This window comes from Motacilla alba, chromosome 3, assembly GCF_015832195.1.
Source record: "Motacilla alba alba isolate MOTALB_02 chromosome 3, Motacilla_alba_V1.0_pri, whole genome shotgun sequence".
NCBI lineage: Eukaryota > Metazoa > Chordata > Aves > Passeriformes > Motacillidae > Motacilla > Motacilla alba.
The window spans coordinates 88242444-88255174 of NC_052018.1; the positions used below are offsets into that span (position 1 = coordinate 88242444).

At 36.1% G+C, this 12731-nt stretch overlaps 1 protein-coding gene across 2 annotated transcripts in view; it reads left to right on the forward strand.

Moving 5' to 3' along the window:
• LRPPRC (leucine rich pentatricopeptide repeat containing) overlaps positions 1 to 12731 on the forward strand; it is an 87212-nt gene that overhangs the window by 60232 nt on the left and 14249 nt on the right. For both annotated transcript variants that reach the window (XM_038131356.1, XM_038131357.1), the window contains exons 26-31: positions 1187 to 1255; positions 1503 to 1593; positions 3949 to 4091; positions 4202 to 4283; positions 8192 to 8315; positions 11989 to 12077. In XM_038131356.1, coding sequence (XP_037987284.1) covers positions 1187 to 1255; positions 1503 to 1593; positions 3949 to 4091; positions 4202 to 4283; positions 8192 to 8315; positions 11989 to 12077 — 598 coding nt within the window. The remainder of the gene's footprint in view (positions 1 to 1186; positions 1256 to 1502; positions 1594 to 3948; positions 4092 to 4201; positions 4284 to 8191; positions 8316 to 11988; positions 12078 to 12731) is intronic.

Consider the following 12731-nt stretch of genomic DNA (forward strand, 5'->3'; position numbering starts at 1 on the left):
TCAAATTTTTTAAGTTGCACTTCACATTTACACTGCAGAGATTTCTTACTATATTAAAACCTAAAAGCCTTCAAGAGTCAAAACACATGTTTCTCTGTAGGAGTGAACGCATTTCCTTGGAATTACTTTAAGCTTAATGTGAATCTGGCCATTTGAAATAAAACCCAGAGTCCACTCTGTAAGTTGTATCTGTGCTAAGACAAAGTAGTATAAAGCCAGGAAATCCAAGTATCTGTGGGAGAGAAAGCCAAGAGTTAAAAATGATGGATGCTTTGCGCTCATTTTGGCGTAACCTTTTTTAGATATGTTGGACATGAGTAGGTAGAACGTATGACATGTCTCTTCAAAAAATTTGACTTTTCCTATCTTTATTAAAGAATTTCCTTAAGTTGACGAACTGCTATTTAGATTATGGTATATGGTGCCGAGAAGGCACAGTGTGGTTTTCTACACTAGATGGAGTTTCAAGGATTGAAACCTTTCCTTTGAGCATGTGTAGCTACCGTGTAGCTACCATGTAGCTGCAGTCTGCTTGAAACAACAAAGGAATGAATAAGGAAAGGCTCACTGCCTGGAAAAGTCAGTAACACAAAGAACTGTGGCATGCTGACAATTACACATCAGTTCCTCTGTGTATACACACATAAGGGTAAGCCTTAAGTGTCTTAGCTTTAAGAGTAAATCTTGAGCCTTCAGTTCCGGAGTAGGAATTGCCCTACAGTTACTCTACCTGGCATCTGTACAGCGCAGTTCAGAAACATGGTTCTCTAGCTGCTAAGTTGCAGTGGTGCCGAAAACAAGTATTTCATTGTGAAGACAGTTTGGAAACATTTGGTGTAATTCTTTACCAGGAGTAATACGAAGGATTACTATAGGTAGCAGCAATAGTACCCTATTAACGTGATGATAGAAGTTATTTAATGTTTCAATTCATCTGAAGTGTATTTTAAATAAACTCTCTCAGGAGTGTTCAACCAAAAAGGAGACTGTCTTGAATAAGATTACTGCAATTTTTATGTCTCATAAATGCAACTTAATGTGATTATTTGTGAACTTGTAGTTTTCATTTAGATTTCAAAAAACAAACAATAGCTATGAACTTTCGTTATGACCACCTGTATTATGTTTATTTTCCCCTAGAATCTTCTATGTGCAGTAATGTATTTCTTGTGAAAATATTTTACAGACTCCTGGCTTGAGAGCACACTCTGGAAGATTAAGGTGGTTTGCAAAAAAGTGTATATTAAATAAACAGGTATGTGACTCGTATGATGTGTTCTATGGAAGTGTCATTTTATTCCAAGAAAAATTGTTTCGAAGTATTTTCTCGCTTGATTTTTATGTCTGTGAAAGGACATGTGACAGGCTGGTGAGGTGAACTTAATGCTGGTGTATACTTAAACAGAAATACTATTTGAGCTGAATGCACACAGCATGTATGTACACATATATAGAAAAATAATTGTTTGTGTGAGGTATAACTGAGTTCTTCCTTTTTGAAGATGGAAACGTTGGAACAGTTGGTAGAATCAACTCGAAATCTGTTTGAATGCGATAGAGATGAGATGTACTACCACCTGCTCGAACTATGTGGTAAGTAAGCTTGAGATCGTATCCATGTTTGTAATCTGTTTTCCTTTGTGGTTGGAGATGGGACATAACTCTGGAGAGAAGCTGTATCTTGATACACAATTAGTCTGGCTAGCATTTCAGAGGTGTCTTGTGGGGGAGGAGATGTCAGGGGTTTGGTTTTTTTCATCTGCAGACCTGAACACTTAGTATAGAGAGAAGAGAGTGTGTGTGTGTATGCATGGATGAATATAATATATAGACTTAGGTAGTACAAGTTTTCCAATCCATGCTGTTATAATTGTCTGCTGTTGTAATTTGAAAGTTAATTCTGTTTTGGTTTTCAATATGCTTAGAGAAGAAAGCCTGTTCATCTATTATCTTCATAACTGATAAAAATTGGGCGTCTCCTGTAATTAGATCTGGTTCTACAAGGTGCATATTTTTTTAAAATTTACTTATTTTTCCCCAGCCACAACCTGACTTTTGCATCATTTATAGTCATAAAAGAGTTTTGAAAACTGAAACTTCATTTCTGTGCTGCAGACTTAGTGTAGGATGTATGTATGAGGTTTTGATTGCTCTTTTCTGTGTTTTTCAGTCTATGTTGGTTTTGTTATTCAGTGTATTATACTGTATTATAAGGGATTAAAATTTTCGAGATTTATTTTAAAGTATTGAAAAAATACATTGTGTTGAGACTGGATATGGAGCACTACTGGGTATGGAGCACTACACAGTAAATTGGGACATAAAGCATTACAGGGATTTCTGTGTACTTTTGGTAATGTATGTACATAAATTGATATATTATTAAGCCATTACAGGTGTTTGATATGTCTGGAAAACTTGCTTTTGAATTTTGAATAATTTTAGGCTGTTCTCTGTGTATGTTTTTGGTTGGGTAGGACTATTGATGCAGGCTCTTCCCTACTGCATTTTGCTACAGCAGGAGAAGACATGAGTAGTTGCACAAAAAAATGTGACCACAGGCCGCGTGAGAATTTTGCCACTTTTCATTTCCTGAAGCCTTGGAAAGCTTCAAAGAAAACTGTAGCGTTACCTAAGTCTGGCTTTACACATACTGGTTCACCATCAAAAATCAAGTAGGCCTGAAAATCAATCTTGTCTCAACAGGGAGAGAACCTTCCTATTTCTCCACTCATGCTGTTCACCTCTGGCAGTGACTAAGTCTGACAGTGTGCCTGCTAGGAAGAGAATCTAAGAAGATACAATTCATCAAATTCTGTCATGCAAAATCTTCTGTCTTCTTTCAGAAGACAGAACCAATTCCATCTATTCAAAGAAGTGGAAAACATTTGTGGGTTTCTGTCACCATGAAAGATAAAAGCCATGCATAATCCTGCTTTCAACCATTTTAGATTACCTATCAAAGCTTCCCCATGCACAACTACAGCAGGACTGTCATTGTGTACCAAAACCATAACTTCATATCTATTTTAAACATATAAAAAACCAAAACCTACCATCTAGACTAAGCAGTAATCAAAAATGCTGAAAACAAGGATTTGATTACCACAGAATAATTTATACTGGAGGAAACCTCAGGAGTTTAGGCCTATGCCATTTCTTAGAGCTAGGATAGCTCCAAAGTCAGATCATATCAAAGCCTTGCTTAGTAAAGGTTTGGGTGTCTCCAACAGTGGAGATCAAGGAGCCTTTCTGAACAGCCTGATCCAGGATTTGATCATTCTCCAATACTCCATTGCTGTAGCTATCAAATGTCACCTTCTGTCCTTTGCTGTGCATGTGTGAGGAGAGACTGACTCTTGAAGAGTCGGTGAAGAATTTACAAGATTTGCATGTATAGCAGGAGAGCAAAACCTGATTTGAATGAAATGCCAAGGCAGTTTATGGAGAAGAATGTTCCTGCTTTAGAGAGCTCATTTTTACCAGGGTGTCAATCAGTAGTGACTGAGAGTCATAAATGCTTCACAATTGGTGACTGCAAAGCTAGAAAATGTAAAAGCATCAGGAAAGCACATGCTGTAGGTATTTAGATGGTAGTTAACTGTTTTCTTTAATGAAGTCCAGATTTCTATTTATTTGCAGTTATGTGCAGTGATGCATATTTAAATTACCAGTCTAAAACAATAGAACTGATGAGTTGGAATGATCACTTCTGCACTACTTTTGAGGTGATTTCTCATGTATCTGAAAATTTGTACAATCCTTGGCGTTTTTTTCTGGCATCCTCAGTGTATTCAAATAGTTTAATACTTCAAATTGTTGATTGTGTGAAGCAGAAGTGCATGATTGATTGATTAATTATTTTCCAAAGACATCATTTTGGATCACCTTAGATATGGATGTATATTCTAAATGTGGTTTTATCTGAAGATTTTAATCTTGTTTCAGAAAGCAACAAGGACTGGGCAAAGGCTGAAGCTATTTGGACAAAAATTCAAGAAGAAAATATTGTTCCTCGTGCGAAGACACTAATTTTACTTGCTGGTATATTTGAGAAAAATGGTCAGGCTGTTCCATTTGAGATACCTAAGGTAAGTGGAGTTTGCCTTTCCTAGCTAACAACACATATGAATATATTTCTTCTTATTAAAAAAACGAACAGATATCATTACAGTAATTTAAATGTTTGTTTCTTTTAAAGGAAAGGCCTGAAGATAGCATCAGTGCTGCTACTGGGGAAGAACGGAAAATACAGATGCTTTGCAAGAAAAATAAAGCAAAAGGTAAACTGAAATCCACTGTGGCTTTTTCCTCTGCCATGTTAACTTAAAGTTTTCAATTAACTGCAGAGCTCTTCTGTGCAAACTTCCCAGTCTCTGCTAAAAAAAGAATTAATTTCTGCATGGACGTTTGCCTTCGTTTGCAGAGGAGCAAAGTGTCTTTCAGTGCTATTCCTTTGATTTGGTCTGTAATTAATCATTGGAAATCCATTCCTATCCATCTCATCCCAAAGCAGAGTGACAGAAGAATAAATAAATAGCTTTACTGGGCCTTAGAAAATGGGGAGGAAATCACAGAATCCCAAAATGTATCAGCTTGGAAGGGTGGATCATCTGGTCCAGCCTTTTTGCTCAGGCTGTCTCATCCTTGAGCACATGGAACAGACTCCACAACCTCTCTGGGCAATCTGTTCCAGTGCTCAGTCACCAGCACAAATCATACTTAGGTGGAACCTCCTGGGCATCAGTTTCTGCCCATTGCCTCTTGTCCTATTGCTCTGCCCCACTGAGAAGAGCCTTGGTCCCGATTAGTTAATTTCTAATATTTTCCAAGGTGCAGAGCATTTGAATATCCTGGAAATACATATTTTCTTCATTTATACAATAGTAAATAAATAGGCACCTCGCTTGAAAGCGGTATAGAAAACAGAATTCAGTAGGTTTAAAAATTAATTTTGCTGAATGAGGGAGATTTATAAATGCAAGACACCTAGTAATTTTCTTCTCCAAGTGTAATCAGTGTATATTATGGGTTGGACACAGATTTTTAAGCTCTGAGTTTTTTAAAAGAAGAATGTATCAGTCATTCAGACATTTAACTTATATTGTTAGTGAAATTACTATCTAGAGTTACTCAGTCTAAATATTCAGTTTATTTAGATTAGGAGTCCCAAGTTGAGCTGGACATTCTGCATACTGGGAGTGCAGTGCCATGTTATGTGTATGAAACTAAGAATCCTGTATTATGGCAGACACATCTTTCCAGGAAATTCTTCATGCTGGTAACTGTTTGGTATCATAAGAAGATGAGAAATGAAGAAATGTTGTCATTGAAAATCAGACAAAATCAAGGGAATGTACTTCATGACATTTTCACTAGGAAAGTGTCCTGTGCCTTTGGTATCATTAATGATCAAGTGAAGAGCAGGAGGAAGCTAAGTAATGGACTTAAACTTGGAAGGGAGACTAGTTTGAAACAAAAATATAAAATAATACTTCCGTGATGACTTTGGATATTGAACTTAGCAATAAATCACTTCTGCATATTTTTTTATTTAAAGGTGCAATATTTGAGAGAAGGTGGTCTAGAGCTGTTGGGAATGAAGGGGGGAAAAAAATGTTCCAACTATGTTGGAAAACAGTTTGTCTTCTTGGAAAACTGTTCCCTTGCCTTAGAAAAACCCAAAAAAAACTAAGCTGCTGCTTTTTTTATATAACAGTGTCATGTAATTTTGGTGTGAATGTAATGGGGCAGCTTTTTGATGGGAAAAAGATTAACTCAATCTAGTTATGTAACTATTCAATGAACTTTCCAAGTCTGACACATTTTGATAATCTGTTCTCCAAAGTGCTTGATTTATGCAAAGTCATATTTTCATCTTTGTCTTGATTCCTCAGTGTGAGAACTTGACTCGGGGATCATGTAACACATATCCCAAACAGTTACAATTACTGAAACTGATTTGACTGTCTTGAGAACTGAGACTTTCTTGGCAAGTTGTCACTTTTCTAACAAATCTTCTGCTTGAAATAGCTGGTATAGCACAATATGATTTTGAAACCAAGAAATTTCTCTTTTGAATGCTAATATATTTTAATAATTTTAGATGCCATCTAAAGAAGTAATAAGCTGATAATACATGATCAGGGATATGTCTCAAGTCAAGATTGATCTAGGTATACTTCAAACATGCTTCTTGCAGAGATGCAAAATGAAGTTAAGAAAAAAATCTGAACGGGATGATTATAGGACTGACATACACAACAAAATTGATAGAAATATTTTTAATTCTTCATTGAAGTGGTCATCACAAAAAAACCTGAAAATTAAATATATTTATTTGTAGAAGGAGATCTTACATGTTATGGACTGAGTAACATATGCCTGACATCTTGACCACTAGGGCCCAGGTCCATTTTGGTACCCAGCTGATGAAAGTAATATTTAAACACACAGTGAAATCCTAGTTCAGTCTGAAGACAGCCGAGCTTTCGTATGAGTCTCTAAACATAAGGAATTTTTGGCATAAAAAAAATAGAATTCAAACAAAATATAATTCAACAAAAAATAGAATTCAAACATCATAAATGTCAAAGACATTTATGAGCAGAAAGACCAAACCTATCACCAGTCAGCTACATTTTTGTAAGTCATTAGTTGCATTTGTAGCAGATTATATCATTCAGTGGGATATTGTTTTTGTTGAATGTGGTTGCTGGTCTGCTGGTGCCTCAGATTTCAGAGCACTGGAAAGAAAAATGTCTTCCCACTGAATTGAAACTTGAACACTGTGAATGCTGGTGATCAGCATCGGAGCAGGCAAGAGAGTTCATCACATTGCTGCAGGCCAAACTAACTTCAGACCTCTAAGTAAAAGTGGTGGAGGATTTCAGGACCTTTCTTATGTGGTCCTGTTGTTGTTTCATTGCTCTGTTGGTTGCAGTGCAATCACTCTTGTAATGTCAGACTCTCTTGTACACGTGAAACTGAAATGCACAGAAGTTACTTTAATTTTTACTAAGATGCTGTTACCCTTTATCTCTGTTCATATATATATATTTAACAAAGTTTCAAGCATACAAAGTAGATTATGAATGGCTGTGGTAGTTCTAATTATTAACTTGGTGTAGGAGTCTGTGTGATGTAAATAATAAATTTTATGCATAGCCATTTCTGTGCCTATGTTTCAGGAGGTTTTGTGTATACTTTTTGGCTGAAGAAGTTTAAGATGCAAATTGAAAGGCATACCAACAATTTTGATTAAAATTCCATAACACACTGTACCAAGTGCAATTAGTGTAATGCTTCTTATGACATTAAGATTCAAATGAGTTGTCTTCGTCTTTTCTTTCAAAGTAGAAGAAAAAAGATTAATGCTTAGCTGTGAAATTTGTGGTGATAGTCCAACTATTTCTGATGAGTTTTAAAGGTTACTGTGGCTGTGATTTGAACTAGCAAAGCGATTATTTCATGAGTCAGTAAAAGAAATGTGCAATCGCTGTTTAGATGTAAAAGATCATTTGTGGTTCTTAACACAGCTTTCTAGCATATGTTACAGCGTGCATGGCAGTTCTAGCTGCATGTTTATAGCTGCATAATCTTGTTTCAGAAAAATAAATGACTGAAAACTGTGCTTATCATTTTTCCCCCTTTTTGGTAACATCTTTTCATACACTGACAGTTATTGTGAATGCATGAAATAAAACTGTTAATCAGTCAAACAAATGCAGTGTAGTTTACTTGCTAAATATCTGTATATTTGTAAATTGTATGTTTTGTATAAATCTTGTCGTAGCCAAATAATTTGATCTCCCCATATTGGAATCGCCTCCTATATTATTTGTTAAATGCTGTTGTGATCATGCACCAGACACTGTAACTGCATACCCCAGAATTAGGTGTTGCTTTAAAAATCCTGAGTTTCCCCTTCTAACCAGCTATGTTGATATTGAAGCAACAGCCGCATAGAAAGGAAGAGCAGTAGCAAACTTTTTCTCCTGTAGAAGTGTGTGTTGATTGTTTGTATACAGGCAGTTTTGAGCAAGCTGTGATCCACAGCTCTGGGCTTAAAGATGTAAGCAAAAGATACACAGATTTAAGATGGACCTTTTTCAGTGAATAGGTGATTTCTTTCTGTGATCAACGTTCTTGCAGTATGACATTTCCTTTTGGCTTTCTTACTCTTTTTTAGAAGCCTACAATATTTTCAGGAGAATTCCGGAGAAGGATGAGTCTCGTTATCGTTCCTGTGACATCCTTATAAAAGCATTGTTAACACAGAATTGTCTTGATGAAGCCCTTGATGTGAAACGCATGTAAGGCTTTTCTTTGTTTGGAGGACTTTTATTGGCTTAGAGAGAGGGGTTAAATAATTTCTGGGTCATTTTCAGGTGAGTCCTTATCTTTTAATGGGAAAACAGGTCATGACTAGTAATTAGGAGCTGTGGTAAGAAATACACCAGTGTTTCATAGGGCGATATGCCACATTTTTAAAAAGGTACTAGAGTGACAGTGTGTATTGCTAATAACTCATTTCAAATAACAATCTGAACAAATGTACTTGGCATCAGAGTTGAAAGTCTACCCTTCTGGCAGTCTGCCTTTTCCTCTTTAGAGCAATATCTAAACAGACAAGATTCCTTCACTTAGCTGCCTGTGAGCCTTCCCCTGAATGCCTGTCCCTGCTGCTGTCTTACCCTGCCCACACTCCCTGGCAGCTGGCTGCCTGCCAAATGCAAAATGGTACATTTGACTGTGATGCCAGTGGCTAAGAGATGACCATAAACCTTAGATCCAACTCTTACACTTCTGAAATAAATCCAACCTGCTGTCATGAATTATTAGAAGGAAAGGAATGGAATTAACCTTTAGTGGGTTGTATGATACGGCACTTGCTTTAATGATTGCCTGTAACATGTGTTCTGGTCAGGTTATAGGCTTTAAAGTGTTGTGACTTGTCAATGAAGAGTTCAGAAAAAAAGAATTTAGGTTTAAGGGTTTTAAGTCTTTCAATTTATTCAACTAAAACAAGACTGGTGGTTGTCATCAAGTGTGCTCACTGAATGAGTACAGTGGATTTGAAAGTGCCTGTAGGTGAATTACCTAATATATAGAGTACTGTAAAAAAACCTAAAAGTTTTTAGAGCCAACTTAGTTTCTGATGTCCAGGAACAGTCTAGTGTAAGATGATATTGATTATTTTAATGTTTTCTTTAGAAGTGTTTAGATTGGAGAAATGTCTTTCATTGAAAAAGTGTTGGAGTTCTGCTTCCAGAAGAACAAATAGTCCTTTTGCAAATAGCTCTCAGCAACTGGGTGTTATGATAAGTAATGTTTGTGCCTGCAGGATATATTGCTTATATTAGGGAAAAGTGAATCAGTTTATCAAATTGATCTCCCTGTAATGCAAGTAACTGATAAATCTTTGCCAGTAGAAGATGGTGGGGAGATGTTTTAAGGAGTACAAAGAACGTTGATAAAATTTAGTTAGCTTGTTTCGGAGAAAATACTCAAGCATCTAAAGATGTATTGGAAGGTTCTTCAGGGAAGAAGCTTGAAACATTGTACTGAAGATTTGTACATGGATCCACTGCTTCCCTGCTCTACAGCTCAAACACACTTGTAAGGAAGATGCACAAAGCAATGCATAATTCCAGCAGTAATTTTCAGATTGGAAGAGAAGAAAGAAGGTGGTGGTTTGTTCCTAGTATTTTAAAGATTCAGAATTGTCACTTTAGATAAGTGTTTGGATAAGCGTAGTACGTAAATTCAAAATTCAGGGAAAAAACAATTTGAAAGACTGAAAGGTCGGAAATGTGTTAAGTCTCTGAAGTTTGAGATGTTTAGGAGTAAAGTAACAGGATTTTATAATAGATTTTCTTCTTGGTTACTGGTCAAAGCCAACTACGATTTAACCCCAGTGCTTTTCACAACTCTCCTACTCCATCTTGTAGCATAGAAATGTCAAATAATGACAATCTGAGAAGCTTCTGACAGCTTACTGTTGCATCAAGACAGAAAATACTTCATATTGGTCCTGTTCGTGGCATATCTGTGTGGCTTTTTTTCTAGTAACAAAATTATGATTATATTAGGCATTTTTAAAAGCTTTTAAGTTCTAAGTAACTCACTGAAATAGAGAAAGTGATGGTGTGTGTGCCTGTGATTGAGGAATAGCAAATCTGTGTGTTCAGCACACATTTCTGGATGCCCAGATTTTCTCCAGCCTCATACTAAAAAGAGATTACTCCTACAAAGCCTAAATGTGTGTAGTGGCCTGAAACTTGTGCAGCTCCTAATATTTTCATAAAATGCAGGAAAGCTACCTTAATTTAGATACATATTACTCATTTTACTGTTTGAAGCCAAATTTAAAAAGTAAATAATATGTCTAACTGTGCACATTAGCATAGGCAACAAAATAACTACTTTTTAAATAATTTTAAAACATCCAATAAGTTCAGAATGTCCCTCTGTTACCTGAACTGAAAGACTTCCATGAGAAAGTGATGTGGGAGAAGTAAATAGCACTCCTACACTGCCTTTGAAAGAAACAAACACCAGACATCCCAGAACATTACTAATCTGTTGGTCAACCCAGGTGTAGTTGCTTTCACATTCTAGAACTGTTTTGAGGAATATTTACTGCATTTAGTCCAAGAAGTTTTAAATAGAAATTTAGGAGTATTGGAATGATGGATTAGTTCTGTAATAGTAGCTAACATCTATTTAATCACACTAAAGATTGGAAGATTGGAGAAAGTAAATCCTTTGTTATATGTAATTTACAGTCTCATGCATGAATTGTTGACTTAAGGGCTTTGACAGATGGGACAAAGGGAAAAAAAAAGGCGGAACTGAGCAGTGGGTGCTTAGGCAGGGATTAAGGGGATTGGTTGGGAGAGGAAGAAAATCCCGAGTCCAGTGACTGCATTTGTGAGCCTGGGAGGCTGAAAGTGACTGAGAGGATAGTCATATTGTGTGCAATGTGAAGGATTTTCTTGGGATTGAGGAGAACAATTTAGCAATGACCCTGCTTACCTCCCAATCCGCTCAGCCCCTAAGTTCAAGTAGGTAGGCTGCTCAGTTGTTTGCCACAAGATGATCAGTGAGGTTTATCTTGATTGCTGATATGGTAAATGGCAATGCCCCCCTTTGCTCTGTAGAGATTTTGTAATCTAGAAATGAACATTTGTAAAGTTATCCGTATATATTAAAAATGGGGCTTGGCTGTATGTCATTTAGGAGCAGGAACATTTTGTAGTATAAACACCAATGTGATTGCTGGTTAGTCTCTCTTGACTAATTTCCAGAGTGTTAGAAAAGCTTTAGCAGGGTTACTGAAGTAAAGGCTGTCTTTGCTTTACTTACATGAAGTTTTGTATTACAGGAGACAAGGAATTGATAAGTGAAATACAATTTTAATGTGGCTAAGGCAGCAAATGTAGGATGTTCGCTTTAAAACCTGTATACATCTAGATGACAGAAATTTGAAAATTAATCAACCAAATGATATGGTGTTAGTTCATAATATGCTTTAGTTTATGTTTAAAATATACAGTGCTGAAAATAAATGTTTCATTTTTATTGCTGAAAGAATAGTTTTATATTTTATAATTATGGTGACTATTGAAAAAAGAAGAAAAAGTATCCAGCTTAGGATACAACAGAACAATGCAGGGCATGCAGTTATTTTAGTCATCTAATATGTCAGCATTCAAGAATCTGAACCGATTGTTTAAAAAAAATCTTGTACTTTGTTTCTTTTGTTGCTCACTTCCAACTTTGTCATCTGTCAGAATGCAAAAAAAAATTATCCTTCTATAACCATTGACAGGATAACACAAAAGCTGTCTCCAGGTCGATATTTTGCAGCAATATTTTTAACATACGAACAGTAGTTTTTATAATTTCACCTTGGTGCTCAACCATTTATTATCGTATCAGAAGCATGTCAGTAATTCCTTTCTAAATGTCTGCTTCTTTTAGTGCTGAGACCCACATCAAGGGCTTCACACTGAACAGTGCTGCCAGCAGCCTCCTCATCATATCGCAAGTTAGGCGGGATTATTTGAAAGGTATGTCACAATGCTTGACCTTTACGTCACATTAATGCCTCTGCAGATTTTTCTTGTAACGCCCTTCGAATACTTGGATAAAGGAGTCCATTTAGCAAATTACCTGCTTATCAAGAGCCTTTTGTGGTAGCTGAGAGACGTAAATTACTGTACATGCATTTATAATACAGCTTGAATATGAATGTACTTGTCATTTGACCACTTAGTCCAGTTTCCATTCCATTTAACACAAGATGGGTTTTCTTAAGATGAATCACAGCTCTTCAGACATGCAAAATTTGTGCTCCAGAACGAGAGAAAGTACAGGCTTTCAAGTGTGTTAAAATTCACAGCACAAGTCATTTTGCTTTGGAAATTAACATACTTTAGAGCATCTGAAACAATTCCCAGCAGTTGTTTCTTGCATATTGTGTTGGTTGTGTGAGATACCAGATGAGTTAAATTGACTGTTAAATGTGTATGATTGTGAACTAAATGATTATAATATTGATTTAAAAACTTAATCAAATACTTTTTAATAGTTCTCAATATCAACAGTAACAAAATATTCTGTTTGGTTTTCTTTTTAATGTAACAATGATGATAGTGAAGAAAATGGTGGCTGAAGAGTACGTAAGGGTACCCAACAAGATGGTGCATAAAGTTTACAGTTGT